This window comes from Suncus etruscus, chromosome 17, assembly GCF_024139225.1.
Source record: "Suncus etruscus isolate mSunEtr1 chromosome 17, mSunEtr1.pri.cur, whole genome shotgun sequence".
Classification (NCBI taxonomy): domain Eukaryota; kingdom Metazoa; phylum Chordata; class Mammalia; order Eulipotyphla; family Soricidae; genus Suncus; species Suncus etruscus.
Window position 1 is genome coordinate 42,550,540 of NC_064864.1, and position 20,269 is coordinate 42,570,808.

Below are 20,269 nucleotides of genomic sequence, written 5' to 3' on the forward strand. Positions count from 1 at the left end.
GGGCTTTATTTGACATAAATTGAATTGATAAGTAAAAGGAAAAGGAGGTAGAGGAAGAAAAAAATGTAAAAATTTTAAATCAATTTTGAGTGAATTTCCATTTATACATGATAATAATCCATTTTCATTCTTTTGTATGAAGTTATTTTTTCTTAACACTATTTACTGAAGAAACATCTCTTGTTTTTGTTTTTGGGTCACAACTGGCAGTGCTCAGGGGTTACCCCTGGCTCTATGCTCAGAAACCGCTCCTGGCAGGCTCGGGGGACCATATGGGATGCCAGGATTCGAACCACCGGCCTTTTGCATGGAAAGCAAACGCTTTACCTCCATGGTATGTCTCTGGCCCCGAAGAAACATCTCTTAACTCCATTTACTCTGTTCCTTTGTTGTAAATAAACTGTCCATATTCACAATGATTTAATTCTGGACCACTCCACTATCTGTTTGATTCCAATATAATACTGTTTTTATGTTTTTAAAGTTTAAAGTTTAAAGTTTGGAATGTGACATCTGCATTCTTCTTTATACAGAGTTGCTTTCACTACTTGGGATCTTTTGTAGTTCCATACAATTTCTTTATATTTACTTTATATCCTTAAAGAAAAAACATTGTGCTCAAATGCAATGAAGCATTCTCCAGTATAAATCATGTGTAGAGCAGTTTGTGTAGAGTAGTATGTCCTTTTGAGGGCCAAAATGATCATATAGTAGGTAGGGTGCTTCCCTTGCCCAGCAAACCTGGGTTCAACCTCTGGCATTCCATATGATCCCATGAGCCCTTAAGGAGCGATCCCAGAGAGTAGACCTAGGTCTTAGTAAGCTCTGAGCAGTGCCAGCTATGGCCACAAAACGAATGAAACATAACAAAATATAGTGTCATTTCCTGGTAGAAGTCCAATGTGTCTGACGTAGATTTAATACTTACTGCTGCATTTAGCTATTTGTATCACCTCTCTAAATGTTTTGACACCAGTATAATATTTGCACTATAAGGAATTTTAGTGTTTTGAGATTCAAATACAAGATAATTTCAAAGTGCTATATAAATTGAATACTATAAACATATAATATAGGTTGACAATAGAGTTGATAATTGCAAATATAAACTTCCCAAGGAAACAACTTTAAATTTTTGTCACCAATATATGTCAAGGAATATGCATTATGTTGTTAAAATAAAATAGACACTTACATTCTTTCTCTATAATAGTATCGGGCTATAAATTACATACTACACGTTTAGGTAAATTAATGTATATAATGAGGTGATTTTGAGTATATTTGAAATGTTGTACCACATCACAATAAATATTGATACTTTGATCATCCTTAAAATACACATGCCTATTAATATACACTGCTTAACTTTATCTTTCCCCTAGACAGCTATTACTGTACTTTTTTTGTATATATGGTTTAGTGATTCATATAAAGAGAATCATGTAAAGAACTTCTATATAAAGAGAATCATATAGTGGTCATTTGTCCCTGGTTTCTTTAACACAATCTTTTTCAAAGACAATCCATGCTGTCAACTGTACATGTACTTTATTGTTTTTTTTTTTATGGCCTAAGACTAGCCTTTTTTTAAAATTAATTACTTAATTTTTTTGTTTTTGTTTTTTTCAGGCCACACCCATTTGATGCTCAGGGGTTACTCCTGGCTAAGTGCTCAGAAATTGCCCCTGGCTTGGGGGGACCATATGGGACATCGGGGGGATCGAACCATGTCCTTCCTTGGCTAGTGCTTGCAAGGCAGACACCTTACCTCTAGCGCCACCTCGCTGGCCTCAAGACTAGTCTTTTATATGGCAATATTATGTCATGATTTTATCTACTAATCAACTGATGGGACTTTGGAATGCTTCTACTATTTTTTGTTTATTTGTTTAGGGTATTCATTTTGTTTCATTTGGTTTTGGTGTCTTTTGGTGGGGAGGTTACCACAAATCATGCTGCTGTGAGCATTTCTGTATGTTTTTTTAAATAGAATTTTATTTTGAACATAGTAGCTTACATATTGTTGACAATAATATTTTAGGTACATATTTACATAAAATCAGGGGGATTCCCATCACGATTTGTCCTACCTATACCTCCGTTTTTGTCCTACCTCCCAAATCCTCCTCCCTCACCCCCGGGGCTGCTAGATATTGTGGACCCCTCTTGTACCTAGTTTACTACTTAGTAGTCTTGGTCTTGGTGCCTCCCTTATTTCCCCCTCTAACTGGGAGGCAGGACTAGATAGTTCAAGTTATGTGGTTTTGTTTGAAGAAGAGAAAAGTAATAAACTGGTATAAAAGTCTAATCCACCGAAATGGGCGGGGTCCTTCTAGAGGTTCTCATCATCGGTTTGAGAGATGAAGGAGAAAAATAAGGTGTAACACCCCAACAGTACAAAAAGAAGTGTCAAATATCCAGTGAGCACTCCAACAATAACAATGATAAGCACCACAAAAATAGCCATGGTCTTGAGATAAAAAACATGGCAGGGCATATAAAGAAGGAAAAGAAAAGAAGGAAAAAACATAAATGTAAATAGGGACAACTTCAATAACCACATCAAAACAAGGAAATCAACAAGAAGTAGATAGGTAAATAAAAATAAAAAATAATAAAAAAATGAGTATTTAAAAATAATATATATAAAAAATATAAAAAATGTTTTGTGCTTTTTGCCTTTTTTTCCCTCCTGCAATGGCACAGTAAATATTGGGGTCATTCGAAAAGAAATTCACTTGGCCTAAGAGATATGGGGTTTCTTCACCCTTGGAGTATATTGTCATGGGATTAATTATAGACTCCGCTCAGGTTCATTTACTCTCCCCTTGGTGCTTTCGTGGTGTTTGGAAGGCTTCTGCTCCTTCCTGGGTGATAAAATCAGACCTCTGTATCTAAAGATCTCAGTATCTGCACAGGTCCAGGAGTGGGATTTATGATGAAGTCTTTCTTTATCGTTCTAGAAGTTCTGTTCCCTCAGTGTCATTTTAATCCATCTTCTGTGGTTGGTGGTCTTGGTGTTTGCACTGATCCTAGGATGGAACCTAGGATAGCGTCTTTCATTGTGTTTCCAGAAGCCCCATTCCGTTGCAATTGTCTCAGCCAGACCTTTGGAACTGGGGATCATGGTTGTTATGCAGGTCGTAGTTCAAACCCTAGACTGGGGCTTTTTTGTTGGTCCCAAGATATGTACAGTCCAGTCATGGTTTAGTAGCCAGTCATCTGTAAATCACAATCTTGGCTTTTGGACAGACCAAAGGGTGGCGAGTCTTCTGATTTTGTCTTATCGTTAGCTGGTGAGGTAGGATAACCTGCTCTTAGGTCAAGATGCTCCCATTTTCCTCGTTGTCAGGATATCATATTAGAGCTGGCACTTGTTGGTGGCCCATCAGTATTAAGGATATCCCGGATGGGATTTGTTTCCCATAGCTATTGTGAAGAACTTTGTCATTTCTATGTCTGGGATCCAGGGTTCAATGCTGGACGGATGGTGTCTAATCACCTGGGGTCTAAGTTGGGTCCACATGACATTTTCAAGGTGGGAGATATCCCTGTATAGTTAACAAGTATGAGTTCTTATCTCTAGAAGATAAGAGCTCGTTTTTATATGTAGGATTTCCCCCTTTTATTAGTGTGCCTTTGCAGGGAGGAATGGTGCTACATTATATTGTCGGTGCATTTGGGGGTGGACAGAGAAGAAAACAGAAACAGGTCATACACCCAAAAAAGATCTGTATAAGTTTTTAAGTGAATACATGTTTTCACTTCTCTTGAATATATAGCTTGGAATACAATTCCAAGGTCATATGGTAACTATGTTTAACTTTTTGAGAAACTTCCAGATTATTATCCAAAGTGGTCAAGCCAGTTTTAAGTTCCCACCAGCAATTTGTAAGAATTCCAATTTCTCCACATCATTGTTAACAGTTCTAATTCTCCCTTTTAAGAAAAATAAATATTAGCTATTCTAGTAAATATATAATGTGAGATCCATGGTGGTTTTTATTTGCCTTTCCCTGATGGCTAATAATATTAAGCATCTGCACATGTTGCATTTATTGGCCATTTACTAATCTTCTTTGAAAAAATTATTCATATTCTTTACCCAATAGAATTTTAACTGACTTTTATTGTTTATAACACCAAGTAAAATAACATGATACACACAGTTCCAAGAAATAGGTCTTATATACTATGGCTTATAGAATTTTTCCTAACACTTTTTAATTTTTTTATGCATAATCAAAAAAATTGAGAACTTAGTATAGAAAGTGTCTATATGCCCTTCCTACACTATCTTCATCTACACATTTTCTGTGTTTCCTCAGATTTTGTTTGGAGATGGTACATTTGTTACAAATGATAAATTTCATATTGATGAAGTCCAGAATTTGTATTAAGATTTATTTTATATTGCACAACTGAAGAGGTTTTGAAAAATGCATTATGCTATGTACCCACTTTTGTGGTAACAGGATAATTTTAACCCTAACAATTCTCTCTGCTTAGGGGTCAGAGTGATACTGATAGCAAAGTGGATAGGGCATTTACCTATCTACTGTGCTGACTCAGGTTCAATCCCCAGCATCCCATATGGTTCCCCAAGCCTGACAGGAGTTATTTCTGAGCACAGAGCCAAGAGTAACCCCAAATAATTGGTATGTTATTGTATTATGGTAGAATGTAGATCTGGGTTTTGTTTATATAGTTATTAGGTTTATAAATATTTAAGGATGGCAGTTAATTCTACTACCAAATATTGCTATGAGAAGGAAAGGTGGAAATAAATGGATAAATATGAATAAAGGGACAACTGTATGGAAAACTGTATTGTGAAATGAACTTTTAGTGGTGAACTTAATGTAGTTTATACATATGTTGATTTCTAATACTATATACCTAAAATCATTGCCATAGTGCAACCTGCTTCCATAAAAGTAATGACTAATACAAAATATAAAAGTAAAAATAAAGTATATACTCAAATAAGAGATTCTGTAGATTGTAATTCATTTAATTCACAGATGCTTTTCATTTAGTCTCCTAATTGCAGTGGGGAGGGGAAGCCAATGGACTGGGATATTGGTATTTTTTGTGGTGTTTGTGTTGTGGTAACATATTCTTTGAAGAGGCATGAAATTGTACCCTTAAGATATACATACAGATCTGTGTAATATAACATGATCTCAATAGAGAGAGAGAAAGAGAGAGAAAGAAGGGGAATGGAAGTAGGCAGGGAGGGAGGAAGAATTGCTAGACTAACCAAAAACGACTGGAATAAAAAACGTTAGAGATTTCAGTATGAACCCTCAAGAATTGTAAACACTATATCGCAGTCTCTAGGTATTTTTGAGCAACTCGTTTAAATTGTTTTCTGGGTTATCTTATAGAATGATTGCTCTTAAACTACAAATTACAAAATGTACTCAGGCTGAGCTGACAGGTTCTCCACTAATTTAATATCAATACAACAAATAAAAAATAACATATAACATTTCCCCCATATTTAGAGCAAGGTAGCTGTTGATGTAAATGGCATGAACTTACTAAACTTACTATCCTTAACTACTTATCTTTTACTTTATTTGAAGAATCGACCCAGTGACCAAATAATCAAAATATTTTCTAGACCAGTGTACCAGAAATAATTCAACCAACACTAAATCCAAATTTCTTTTTACCCTTTATATTGACAATTAAGAAGAAATGATGTCCTTACTCACCATTACCAAGCTCCCAAGAAATGTTGTACTTTTTGCTGGCACTGTACTTCAACAAACTCAGGGCACTAGAACTGTTCCAGGAGTTATTCGGATTGCGACGCAGTGCATTCAGAGCAAATATCAGGTGGAGTCCAGAGCAATCAGCAAAGTTATAAAGTTTGTCTAGAGACCTGGCTGGGAGGAAGCAGAAAAAGTTTGTAACTTTTAAATCAACAAAATAAAATACTAGCTATTACACGGAAAAGTCTTTCTATGAGCCTCTGCTAATAGAAATTTGTTTGTATCAGCCAGTTATATTTGTTAGAGAAACCAAGCACTATTTTATCAACTCATTCCTCTAATTTAGTATGCACTTTTTCTTCCTTTAAACATACATGGACCTTGTTATTTTAGGAAGTTTCCTAAAATATGAACATCTAATTTTATATATTAAACAAAATAAAAAGAATGAGATTAATATTTATGTACAAGGATCTACATTACCTTGGTATTACCTAAGTCCCCAAAACTGCGTTTCTAAATGGGGTCCCATGAACACTAAAGGACAGTTCCATTAGATGTGCCTTAAGAGCTTTATAATAAAGTTCAAAGTACAGGGGCACCTATACCCTGAACACTAGTCATGGGGATTCGACTTAGAATACACGTGATGAGACATTGACAGTCCAACCCTGAAACCCGAATCCCAACCTTAGAACTCACACAATTCCCTACAACAGAACCAGGAATCGAACTCTCCACTGGGGGAGTCCCTAATACCACTCTGGCACCAACTTGAGCCAGGCTAGGTGCATATGACATTCTGAGATGAGGAAACAGTAACAACTTGATCAAAGAACAGGTTCCCCAACCTAATCACCTAATGATGACATGAAATCAGAAGACACTCCATTTTTTGATCTGTGCAAAAATCAAAATCACTAATTACAGAAGACTGACTGCAACAACCATGACTGAGCAGAACTTCTAGAACCAGAATGACTCTACCCTAGACTTCGTCCTCAGTCCTGTGCAAAAAATAAGACGTCTAATTACAGAAAACTGATCTTGACAACCACAACTAAGTTGAACATTTCCTAGCACCATAAAAAGAATACATGGCCAGATCCTGTCATTGATCCCATGACAGTATGCCTCAAGGGTGGAGAAACCCTGTATCTCTTAGGCCAAGGGAATTTCCTTTCTAATTTCCCCAATTACTGTGATTATGCAAAAATGTCAAACAAACAAACAAAATAAAGAAACCTTGCCACATCAGTCCCCACCTTTTTTTTTTAATGTTCTATTGTTTTGCTTTCTTTTTTGTTCTTTCATTTTCTTTTAAATTTAAATTTATGGCTTCTACACAGGGGCTTATCTCTGCTTTATTTTTTAATAGAACTATAGAACATGAGTTAGATTGTCCTGCCTCATAAATTGAGAAAAAATAGATGGTACCACGGGCAGTAGTCTCAAAAATATTGAGTGGCAATAAAAAATGATCAGACCTAAATACTCAACCCAAAATCAATGACAATAGAATCAAGAGACCCAAACTATAGCAAGCTATACAAAAAAGGAACCTTTTACACTAGCAGTCCAGGGGACTAAAGGTGAAGGTTGGGATGCATGCTGGGAACAAGGGTGGAGGGAGGTCAATACTAGTAGTGGGAATTACCCTAATTCATTATCGCTATGTACCTAAGTCATTATCACTATGTAAATATAACTATGAAAGACTTGTAATTCACATTGTTCTCAATGAAAATTATACAAATTAAAGCAAGAGAGACCAAGGCTTAATTTCCTCCACCAAACATGAATGGGCCTCCTTTCCAGCTTTCCCTCAGCCTCCTTCTGGTTCCAGTGCCATTATCATTGATCATCTGCCCATTGGGGCCAGCCCGGTTTGTGTCTGGGAAGGAATAGGGAATCTCACCTCTATTATAATCCCTTCCATCAAATGATGTCTTTTGGCATCTTTACTCAGCCTCCTTCAAGGTCCAAGTGCCATTGCTGTTGTGTTGTCCCATAGGGACAGCCAGGCCTGCATCCGGGCTGAAATAGGGAAACTCCCATCCTATCCTCTCCACCAAGTACAAACTGAGTCTTCTTTCCAGCCTTCCCTCAGTCTCCTTATGGATTCCAGTGCCATTACTAAAACTCCTCTCCTTCCTATCAGCCCTCCTCTTTTCCCAAACTGAAGTCATTTCAATTTATATCATAGAGTTCTTGGCATATTGGATCTAGAATTCTTTCTCTTAGATAATATATAGCTCAAAACCAGCTGAAAAAATCAATAGACTAGTCTGCAACATTTATATTATATTTAGACAATCTTACTAGTTTAGAAAAATAACCTTTAAAGAAGATATAACTTGAGCCACATTTCATACATAAATTCAAAAGATCACTTTCTTAAACATCCTGATACTCCAGCATTCCAAACCACTAGATGCAAAGATCAATGGGAAGCCAAAGAAGACACCTACTGTGGGTGATATGGAGAGATCCGGCAGATCTCCAAGTCCACCCAAATGCCTGAACCTTATAGATAAGGACCTAAAATCAACACTTAATGGTTTAGCAAAGAAAATCAAAGAGTCACTAGCCTGAGAAATTAAGAAATCTATATATAAACAATTCATCCAACTCACAGAACTCTTTCAGAAGATTAGAGAATCCAAACAAATGTAACTGAGAAAACTAAAAAACATGTTAGCAAGCCCTAATAGTAAAATCACATGGGTGGAGAATCACATAGACAAACTTGAAGACAAATATCAGCCAGCAGGAATAAAAAGTCAAAAAAGAAAGGAGAGACAAAACTCTGGAAGAAAATTTAATGTACTTAATGAACAAGAGAAATAATTTACGAATTATAAGCATACCAGAAGGAGAGTAAAATGAGAAAGAGAAGAACAAGTAGTGAGTGAAATAATAGCAGAGAACTTCCCCACCTTTGGGAAAGAAGTTTCTCTACAAATTCAAGAAGCAAAAAGAATGCCAAACAAAATAAACCCTTACAGAACAACACCAAGACATTTAGTAATTCAAATGTCAAAAAAACAAAGAGAGAGATGGACTACTTAAAGCAGTAAGGGAGAAGAAAAATCTCAAGTATAAAGGAAAAAAAAAACATAAGAATCAAACCTGATCTTCTATTTGAAACAATCCATGCAAGAAGAGAGTGGAATGACATTAAAACCCATTGAATGAAAGAAACTTTCAACCTAGAGCCCACTACCCAGTAATACTTTCATTTACATGGGAGGGAGGATTAAAAGCATTTTCAGACAAAAAAGAGCATGTAATATTTGTCCTAACCAACCCGACCCTAAGTGAACTACTCAAAGAGCAATTACACAAACCAAATCCCCAATTGTAACAATGACAACCCTACACAATATAATGGCACAAAAGTTCTTTCTGTCAAGTTTCCTTAAATATCAATAAGCTAAATTCCACATCAAAAGACACAGAGTAGCAGCTTGGATCAAGACAAAATCTAGATATCTGCTACCTGTAGGAAACACACTTAAAGTTAAGGATAGACACAGGCTCAGAGTAAAAGGATGAAAAACAAAAGCCACGGGAAAACAAAAAAAAGTTGGGACAACCCATACTCATATCAGACCAAATTGTATTCAACCTCAAGAAAGTATTAATAGACAAAGATTGTCACTATTTATTGATCAGGGGGACAATAGAACAGTAAGTACTAACTCTGTTCAATTTCTATGCTCAAATGTAGAGCCAGCAAAATATGTAAGGCCTTTGTTCACAAACTTAGAGAAACATATGGATGGAAACACGATAGTAGTGGGAGATTTCAACACCTCATTATCGCTACTAGAAAGATTCATTAGAAAGAACACTAACAAAGACATGAAAGATGAAAGACATGAGATCCCTAAATGAGAAACTAAAAGAATTAGGAGTAATAGATATATACAGAACCGTTTGTCCTCAAACAGTGAAACACACATTCTTCTCAAGTGTACATGGATAGACATGCTAGGACATAGAAAGTACTCACAAAGGATAACTCAAAACTTAAAAATCCCATCAAAAATGGGGAGAGGATATGAATAAGCACTACTCAGAGGAAGACCAACAGATGGCCAAACACATAAAAAAATGTTCATTGATCACTTATCCTTAGGGAAATCCAAATCAAAACAATGAGATATCATTTTACATCATGAGGATGGTGCATATCAAAAATACTGGGAACAATCTCTGTTGGTGAGGAAGTGGTAAGAAAGGAACTCTCATCCTTTGCTGGTGGGAATGCCACCTGACCTTATGGAAAACAGTATGGAGGGTTCTCACTAAACTCAAAATTGAGCTGCCTTATGACCCAGAAATCCCCTTTTGGGGTATCTATCTTCAGCACAGGAAAACATTAATCTAATCTAAAAGAATGTATGCATACCGCTATTCATAGCTAAGACTTGAAATCAACCTAGATGTCCAATGACAGATAAGTGGATCATGAAGATGTGCTACATATATATCATGATATACTACATAGTGTAAGAAATGAGGCCATCACGCAATTTTCGGCAACATGGATGGAACTTAAAGATATGCTAAATGAAGTAAGCCAGACAAACAAGGATTAATACAGAATATCACTTATATGTGGTATTTAGAATAACTGCACAAAGCAATACAATGGTCTAATTGCTAGTAGTCCTGAACAACATAAGCCCCAAAGTTAGTGAGGAGAAGCAACTGACAGGAAGAAGAGAAACACACAAACTTGTGTTCTCTTTTCTATTTCAAAAATTAATTAATACAGCTGTTTAGATTGAGCAGGTCTCCAATCAACTGCTCTTAATAGATGTCTATAATAATGTTCTAATCCTTTTATCCACAGAAATGAGTGCAGAATGCATCTGGAAGCCATGGACTCCTGCAACAGTGCTCACTATAAGTTTTAATGTCTATATTTTACTATGTCTGTAATAATTCCATGACCTTTATGTCCACAATGGTACTTGGAAATATAGGTTGGTTGCCCTAGTTCCACTTTGCAATGATATACTATATTAGATTCAGAAGACATTGCTCATTAAGATAATGTCTTGACAAAAATTCTAATCTATTAATTTTCTACTTGATTATGCCTGCTAATATAATCTAAAATTTATGTCCATAGATAACAAAGGAATATGCAACTGCATGCCCAAAACCCCTGCTACAGAGCTCATTCATTGAGTATGTTATAGCAATGTTTTAATAATTTTTATTGTGGCCAAATCGAGTTATGAATCTTTCACAGTAATATTAAGGTACATAGTGACAATAAACCAGAGCCATTCCCATCATCAGTGTTGTCCTTTCTCCACCCTTATTCCCAGTATACAGCCCATATATCCCTCACTTACCACCTGGACTGCTAGTGTAACTGCTCCCTTCTGTGTATAGCTTGTTGTAGGTTTGGTATTGATTCTGTTGTCATTGACTTTGGGTTTGGTATGTGAGTCTGATCATTTTTATTTCTACTCAATGTTCATACGACTGTTTGGTCCTGATACTCTCCATCCCCCTCCCCCCTCAATTCAGGAGGCAGAACAAGATGATTCAAGTTATGTGGTTCTGTTGAAAAAAAAAAAGCTGGAAGGATTCTGTCTAGAGGTTATAAATATCAAAAGAAGAAAGGGAAAAAGAAGAAAAACAAAACATTAAAAAGGCAAAAAAGCATCTACAAAAATAGCATCCAGCTACTAAAAACAACCACATCATATAATAACCACGAGAATAAAAGAAAATTAAAAAATAAAATAATACAAAGACAGAAAAAGAAAGAAAAATTAGAAAAGAAAAACGAAAAAATAAATAGTAAGAAGAAAAAGAAAAAAAAACAAAAAACAAAGAAAGGAGGGCTGGTGTGAGAAGGTTTTGTGCTTCTTCTTTTTCTTTTTTTTTTTTTTTTTGCATAGGCACATAAGTATTAGGGAAATTAGAAAGAGAATTCAGGAATTTCTTTGGCCTAAGAGATACAGGGTTTCTTGTCCCTTGAAGCATACTGTCATAAGATCAACATAACTTTGGCCATGTTCACTGTCAAATTCCCAGAACTTTTTATGGTGCCAGAAACATTCAGCTCAGTTGTGGTTGTCAAAGTCAGTCTTCTGTAATTAGAGATCTTGGTTTTTGCACAGGTCTTAGGATGAAGTCTAGGACAGAGTCTTTCTTTATGGTTCCAGAAGTTCTGCTCAGTCATGGTTGTTGCAGTCAGTCTTCTGTACTTAGTGATCTTTGGTTTTTGGTTTTGGAGTGTCTTCTGATTTCATCTCACCAGGTTATGAGGTCGGGCACCCTACCTTTATATCAAGTTCTTGCTGTTTACGCATCATCAGAATGTCCCTATGAACATACTCTGGTACAAGTTGGTGTCAGAGTTGTATTAGGGACTCCCCCAGGGGATGTTGGATTCCTGGTGCTGTTGCAGGGAACTGTGTGAGTTCTAAAGTTGGGATCTGGGTTTCGGGGTTGGACAGTTGATGTTCAATCATGTGACGTCTAAGTGGAGTCTCCATGACAAATGTTCAGGGTGGGAGGTGCCCTGTAATATAAACTTTATAGGTTTTTATCCCTAGAAGATAAAAGCTTGTTTCTATACATAAGATTTCTCCATTTTAGTGTGCCTGTACAAAAGGAACAATGTCATATTATATTGTTGGTACAATAAGGGGTAAAAATAGCAGGCTATACAATCTCTGTACCCTGATTTTGATCCAAGCTTTCATCTCAAGTTAGACTTTTCTTTAAGAATTTCATACTAAGCAGAACCAGAACAAGCAAAGAAAAAAATAAATTAAAAAATGATGGAGGAGGCTACCTTTACATTTGGAAATAGACACACTAAGAGGCATAACTATTATGGAATTAAGCAGGCATAGATATTCCCACATTTTTATATAAAACTAAGAGAAAAGGAATAAAGAAAGGCTGGGGCCAGAGGGTGGTGGGATAGGATGCACTCTGGGTCCAATGATAGAAGGAGATTGACACTGGTGGTGGGAAGGGCCCTGACTCATTGCATATCTGAAATTCAACTATGAAGGACTCTGTAGATCACAATTGTTTCATTAAAATAAATAAAATAATATTTTAAATAAAGGTATATCCATTTAATTAAATAAAATAATGCAATATAATTTTAATTACATTTAATCATTCTACCTTCTCTCTTTAATAAAACATAACTAATATGTCAGGAAAAAATAATAAAGCCAGAGATCATCTCACCAAAGGCTTATGAATTGTGAGAGAATCTACAAGATATTCCACTAGCACAATTAAGAAAGTTGTAACCACCACTATCGTGTGACCCACAGAAAACACTGTACTAAGGATGTGTGATACCCTCCAACACATTCCAACTCATTATCACAAAAAATAATGAAGGAAAGCAAAGGAGAGATACTTTTAAAAATAAAGTATAACTTTAAAACAAATTAAAAGTAAATGTTAAGGAAAGGGACACAACATTATTAAGAAATTCAGTGGGTGTTCAAATCTGCAGGTCATTTTTGGGAATGTCAATAACCATGTGGAATATATATCCCATAGCATTGAGACAAAGGCAGTGGTGGTCGACTGTGAGAAGAGCAAATATTGAATTTATTATACTAACCATTAATGTCAGAGTGGCAGTCAAGTAAATTTAATCAGCAGGAGGCTGTGGATGGTTAATAGAGGATGATATCCCTCAGGACATACAAAAGGCATCCAATAGTCGCACAACTGAATACCTACTGCCAAAAAAATGATATAAATGGATGAGCAGGAAGTTGAGAATGGCTGCCTTAATGAAAAGTCCTGATTCCTTGCTAGTTCAGATCCAGAATCCATTGACTAAAGACACAGCAATCTAAAGGAAACACTGTCACATCATATATTATCCAGGTTCACATTTCCAATGGGACTGATGGGTATTTACTTAAGTGACTTTAAAGTAAAGAAAAGGGAATAACCAGACATTTTCAGAAAGACATAGTACAGTGAATGAGTATGCAGTAATACCTAGAGACCTAAATGAAGTATCCACAATCTTATAGCAGAGTGGAGATTATGAAGATCAGGTAATAAATAGAATCCTAGAACTATGCTTCATGGAAATCAGATGCTCATAATTTTTTTAATTTTATTCTCTATAAGACAAAGCACAATTATTTTAAATTGCCATGTCATAACTAGATAAAGTAATATTCCATATATAAAGTTTAATGACAAAAATACCATAGCATAAAATGTTAAGCATCAGAATTACTGTTAGGAGTTTGGAACTCTGAACAGATAAACATCAGGAGGTTTTAGGAAGATGAGCTTTTTTGTTTTAAGAATTCATCCACTAGGCTCTGAAAAAATTATGGTTGAATATAAACAATATATTTCCTTTTCTTATGGATGCCTCAATTTGTCTTTTTGCCTTCACTACATGTAAATATTTACTTCTGGGGTCTACTTCTGAGATATTCATCAGAATTATATGAAACTTTACTAAGCAGTGAAAAGTATTCCATAGACCAGAGATATTTAATTCAGTGGACTGAATAGTCATTCTTTTCTAGTTGTTTCTTTAAAAGTTAATTTTAATTATTTTCTCCTACTATTTCCCTATTTTTCTCATAAAAATGAGACTCCTTTGATACTTTTCATCCCAGACCCTCTGGGTTGAGTACAGAATCAGAAATCTGATTTTCAAATTAATTCTCTTTCTCTTAACCAGTCCAGAGGTTAGATTGCTTTCAATGACAACTATTCTAATTATTCTGAATTCATCTGCATGTGCAATCATAACTTTATTTAATTTATTTAATCCCTTGATATAAACCTGATCTGATCACAGAAATATAAAATCAAAAATCCCCATGAGACTTAAGACCTCCCCTGGAAAGGAACATTTTGCAATATGTATCAATATGTATTTTAAAAATACATGGTTTTTAACTCCAAAATTTTATCTAAGATAATATGTAGAAATGAATGCAAATTACATAACCATTTTCATCACAGCTTTGTTTAATGAAGATAATGGAACTGGGAGGGAGGAAGGAAAGAGCAAGAGAAACATACAGGTCAAACAAATTTACCACAATAGGGTGCTAATAAAGATATATACAGGGAGTAGAAACCCCAGCTGGGGGGACCGAGGCTGGCAGATACTCAGAAAGAGAGGGTTGAGTGCCCCTTCCCCAAAGGACATATTTAACCTGAAAGACTATGCCCCTCCTCCACTAAGGGAACACAGGCTTCTCCTACCCAGAAACACAAAAGCAGCTGGAACCCCAGATCTGAAAAAAGACATCAATAGAAACAGAACAATAGTAAAAGACTTCAACACTGCCCTGTTGCACCTTGATAGATCAACCAGGCTAAGACCCACCAAGAATAAACTAGCTCTGAAGGAAGAAATGAAAGAGATTGAAAAAGAAATGGAAGAATATCTATCATCTATTTATCTATCATCTATCTATCATCTATCTATCTATCTGTCTATCTATCTATAATTAGTAGGTATATAGAAGGCTCTCCATTTCCAGAAAACTGGATACATATTCTTCTCCAATGTACATGGGTCATTCTCCAAAACAGACCACTTTCTGGGCCATAAACATACTTCCATAAAATCAAGAGGATAGAAATTGTATGAACGACTTTCTCAGATAATCCTGCACTAAAATTGGAGGTGTATCACACACACACACACACACACACACACACACACACACACACACACACACACACCACAAAAAACTTTAACAACTGGAAAATAAACAACTTACTACTGAACAACCAGTGAATCAGAGATGAAATCAAAGAGGAAATCAAAAGGTTCCTTGAAACAAACAAGAATGAAGACAAAGTATTAGAATGTATGGGACACAGCAAAAGCGTTTTTAAGAGGAAAAATTATAGCTTTACAAGCATTCATTGGGAAAAAAGAAGGGGGAGTACAGAAATAACTTAATGGCAGAGTGAGTGAAAGACGGCTACCAGTGATGCCCCTGCAGAAAGGCAGATCCTTTGTCTGTGAAGGCAGGTGGGAGGAATCTCCCCCTGCTGTGAGATTACCAACTGGGAGAGACTGAGGTGGCCTGTCCTCAGTGTGGTTCATGTTTCTCTACTCTTCTAGTCTCCTGCACCTCTTTTGAGAGGGCCGAGAAGGGCCCAGCAGAGACTCTCTCCTAGAGGCTCCAAAAGAGCACAGCCATTCTGCTTTGCTTCGCGGCTGCGCTCTCTTTCTAACAAATGAACCGCACCATAACACTCAGAAAAAAAACCACACTACAAGCGTGACAATGGGGAAACCTCGCAGGAAAACACCATGCACAGAGAATGAAGATGATAGCTCTGATGACCGAAATAATACCAAGTATCTGATTAATCTCTCATTTAAGGAGTTTAGAATAGAAATATGGAGGATCCTCATGGAAATAAAAAAAATAATTTAATGGCACGGCTTAAAATTTTGGAAAAAGAATAATAAAATGAACAAAAAATAGGCAGACAAAAAGAAATAATAAAGCCTAGACCAGAAATTAATAAACAAAATAGAAAAAACAATCTGAAAGATCAATGAAAGCAAGAGTACTCTGAAGAAAAAAAAACAATATAAACAAACCATTAGCCAAATTCACAAAGCAAGGAAGAGAAAATAATAATAATAATAATAAACGAAATTAGAAATGAAAAAGGAGAGATTACTACTGACACTACAATACACTTCATTCCCATAGGAAATATTATATTCAATGGAAAAAAACTGAAAGCCTTTCCTCTAAAATGCAACACAACACAAAGATTCCTCCTCTTACCACTCCTAACCAACATAGTATTGGAAGTTCTTGCTATAGCAATCAGGCAAGAAAAAGATATCAAGGAAGGAAGGAAGGAAGGAAGGAAGGAAGGAAGGAAGGAAGGAAGGAAGGAAGGAAGGAAGGAAGGAAGGAAGGAAGGAAGGAAGGAAGGCAGGCAGGAAGGAAGGAAGGAAGGAAGGAAGGCAGGCAGGCAGGAAGGAAGGAAGGAAGGAAAGGAAAGGAAAGGAAAGGAAGGAAGGAAGGAAGGGAAGGAAGGAAGGAAGGAAGGAAGGAAGAGAAAAAAAGGAAAAAATGAAGGGAGTGAGGGAGGAAAGGAGAAAGAAAGGGAGGGAGGGAGGGAAGGAGAAAGAAAGGGAGGGAAGGTGGGAGAAAGGGAGGGAGGAAAGAAAGGAAGGAGGGAAGGAAGGGAGGGAGGGAGGAAGGGAGGCAGGGAGGGAAGAAGAATGGAAGGAAGAGGAGGGTAGGAGGGAAGAAGAAAGGGAGGAAGGAGGAAGGAAGGAAGGAAGGAGGGAGGAAGAAGGAAAGGAGAAAGGGAGGAAAGGAGGGAGGAAGAAGAGGGAAAGGGAAGGAAGGAAGAGGAAGGAAGAGAGAAAAGAGGAAAGGAGAAAGGAGGTAAGGAGGGAGGAAGGAGGAAATGAGAGGAGAGCGAAAGGAAGGGATAAAAGTAGGAAGGAAAGAGGGAGGAAGGTGAAAAGGAGAAAGAAGGTAAGGAAGGAGAAAATGAGAGGAGAGCAAAAGGGAGAAAAGGAGGAAGGAAGGAGAGAGGAAGGAAGAGAGGAAGGTAGAAGGGAGAAGGAAGAAAGAAGGGAGGAGGGAAGGAGTGAGGAAGGAAAGGAGGGAGGAAAGAATGAAGTAGGGAAGGAGGGAGGAAGGAAGGTAGGAGGCAAGGAGGAATGAGGGAGCGAGGAAGGAGGGACAGAGGGAGGAGGGAGGGAGAAAGGAGGGAGGGAGGATAGAGGGAAGAAGGAAGGAAGGAAGGAAGTGAGGAAGAAAGGAAAGAAGGGAGAAAGGAGGGAGGGAGGAAGGAAGAAAGGGGAGAAAGAAGAAAGGGAGGAAGGTGGAAGGAAGGAGGGAGAAAGGGAGGGAGGAAGGAAGGAGGCAGGAAGGAAGGGAGGAAGGAAGAAAGGGAGGGAGAAAGTGAGGGAGGAGGAAAGGAGGAAAGGAGGGAGGAAGGAAGGGAGGAAGGAAGGTAGGGAGGAAGGAAAGAAGGAAGGAGGGATAGGGAGGAAGGAAGGAAATACACAGGAGGAATTACAAAAATGCACTACCAAAAAGTGTTTGTTATGGGAGAATAAACAATAAATTTCAAAGTGAAGGGCTGAAGCGGCAGCACAGCAGTAGGGCATTTGACTTGCATGCAGCTGACCCAGAACAGACCTCGATTCTATCCGTAGCGCCCTATATGGTCCTAAGCAAGGAGCAATATCTGAGCACATAGCCAAGAGGAACCCCTGAGCATAACTGGGTGTGGCCCCAAACAAAAAAAAAATGTAAAGTGTAGAAGCAAAAGGTTTCATAACAAATGTAATATTAATACTATGCTGTAGATAAATCACCACACATTTATTGGCTTTTAAAATATTCTGTGTTTGTTACAGTTTCAACTTTTTGTCTTATTTTAGCCTTAATATAAATATTTTAAATGATATTAAAATGACACATTTATGAGCCAGAGCAATAGTACAGCAAGTAGGGTGTTTACCTTGCATCTAGTTGATCTGGGGTTCAATCCCCGACACCAATTATGGGGGTACATATGACACCACTATCAGAGCAAACACAGAAATATATTATCATAATATATGTTTGCATCTTTAGGTAAACACATAATCTATACTAAACTTAAATGTTTTGTCTTCGCTGAATTCAAGTATGCTGTACACATACATGCATAGGGAAACATGCAAGGGTATAAAAGAGAAAGCAGAACAAACATTAATAACCAGAATAGAAAAAATAATTAAAGATTAATGTCCTGATCACTCAAAGGTCTCCTTGGAAAAGTTAATAAAAATTCCCATCTTAAAAAAAAATTCCCAAATTCTCTAAAATAAGCTATGTTGGTAATTCAAGAAAGCAGAAGCAAGACAGCTACATTAAGCCACTAGCACTACCATCAAAATCATTAAAAGCACTGTCTGTGAATGACTGGGTGTGCTCTCCCTCCTACCTTCCTCCCTCCCTCCTTTTTCTCTTCCCCTCTCCCCACAAACTCTTTCTTTCTTGCTTGTTATTGTCACTGGTCTATATTATCAATATGTATAGCAAGTAGGAAAAGCCTAAATCAGCTGCACAATCAGATCAAAACTAGGCTCTTAAGAGGTTCCCATTCATTCCAATTTTCACTGCCCCATAACACTCTTCTTTCCTTAGCTTTCATGGCTCTGTCTGGTAAGGCATAGCCTGGGCAGAGGAAAACAGAAGGGCAGATGCTGCACTTTTAAGTGAAATCAGGTGTTGCCTTCCCTGAAGTGAGATCTGGAAAATGTCAGTTTTAAGTAACAGGTATTGGCAACTGAACACTCAGCCTTCCTTTTTTCACAAGAAGTATTAGATTTTCCTTTTATTTTTTTACATTTCTTCATCTCCTTCATCTCCTTTTTAGAGGCAAAAGCAAAAAAGCATTTTACATATTCATCTGAAATTATTTTAAGTAGACTGGGAATAAGGTTTTTGGTAATGTATTCATGAATGTCAATAAAAAATTCTCTGATGTTATATTGGAGACTTGGGCTTCTACCTATGGAAATGAAACAAAAGATTTAGGAAGGAATAAAGGAGAATGATTGGGGCCTGACTATAATCCTTCCATATGCTAAGAATTACAGGTAGAAACACTTCACACATTTTATGCTTGATAAAGTCAAAGCATTAAATAGAGCTGGGAGATTGACTTTCTTTCCTTTGTATCTTTTGGGTCATTTTGATCTACTCAACTGTTGATTTGCAATCCAAACTGCAGAAGCACATCTGTGCACATGTACAGTGAATGTGTGGTCATCTTTATGGTGTTGGGTTGATCTGAGTACTGACTCTCGGGATATTCTGGGGTTGAACCAAGCAATAATGGGGATTTCTGGACATTCCTCCCTAATTAGGACATGGTTACATTGGGAGAAATAGTCTCAACATATCAACTAATTCTCTCAGATTATTCACCAAAAATTACATACAAGTAGATGATAGAAGGCAAGAAAATATGAACAATCTATGAATGAAATCTTCTAGCTTTCATTTGTGTTTTTTATTTTTCAAATGGAAAAGCTGTAGAAGTTGAAAGAATAGGAGAAAAAAGGGTAACTTACTGGCATCAGTAACATCTTCTTACAGTAGGCACTGTTCATGTCACAAAATAAATTGCTCAGAGATTATAAAACAAAGTTAGTGAAGTAATTAAAGTTTAATTAACGAAGACATTTACTCTTTCCCCAGCCTCTGAGGCAGACTTACTTTCCAGGCAATAATGTAAGTTATCACAAATTTAAGCTACATTCATAATTGGCAATGTATTCCAACAAGAGAATTTAATTAAAAGTCACCTTTCATATTTTACTAAAAATATAAAAAAAACAATAAAAAATTAACTGAACCCTCATAATAACCACATTAAATACTTCATTTCAGAGATGAGAAAAATAAAGAAAAACAAATCAAACTGAATTATTTCCTAGTTTATATAGTTGTTGAGTGGTTAAAGTACTTTATTATTAGATTCTTGAAGTTTTT

At 36.7% G+C, this 20,269-nt stretch overlaps 1 protein-coding gene across 3 annotated transcripts in view; it reads right to left on the reverse strand.

The window, feature by feature from the left end:
- Positions 1-20,269, reverse strand: part of HPSE2 (heparanase 2 (inactive)) — a 722,966-nt gene that overhangs the window by 296,887 nt on the left and 405,810 nt on the right. Inside the window, exon 4 of one of the 3 annotated variants that reach the window (XM_049790875.1) lies at positions 5,727-5,900. The exons of the other annotated variants lie outside the window; for them this stretch is intronic. Within the exon in view, the coding sequence (XP_049646832.1) occupies positions 5,727-5,900 (174 nt within the window). The remainder of the gene's footprint in view (positions 1-5,726; positions 5,901-20,269) is intronic. 3 annotated transcript variants of the gene reach the window in all.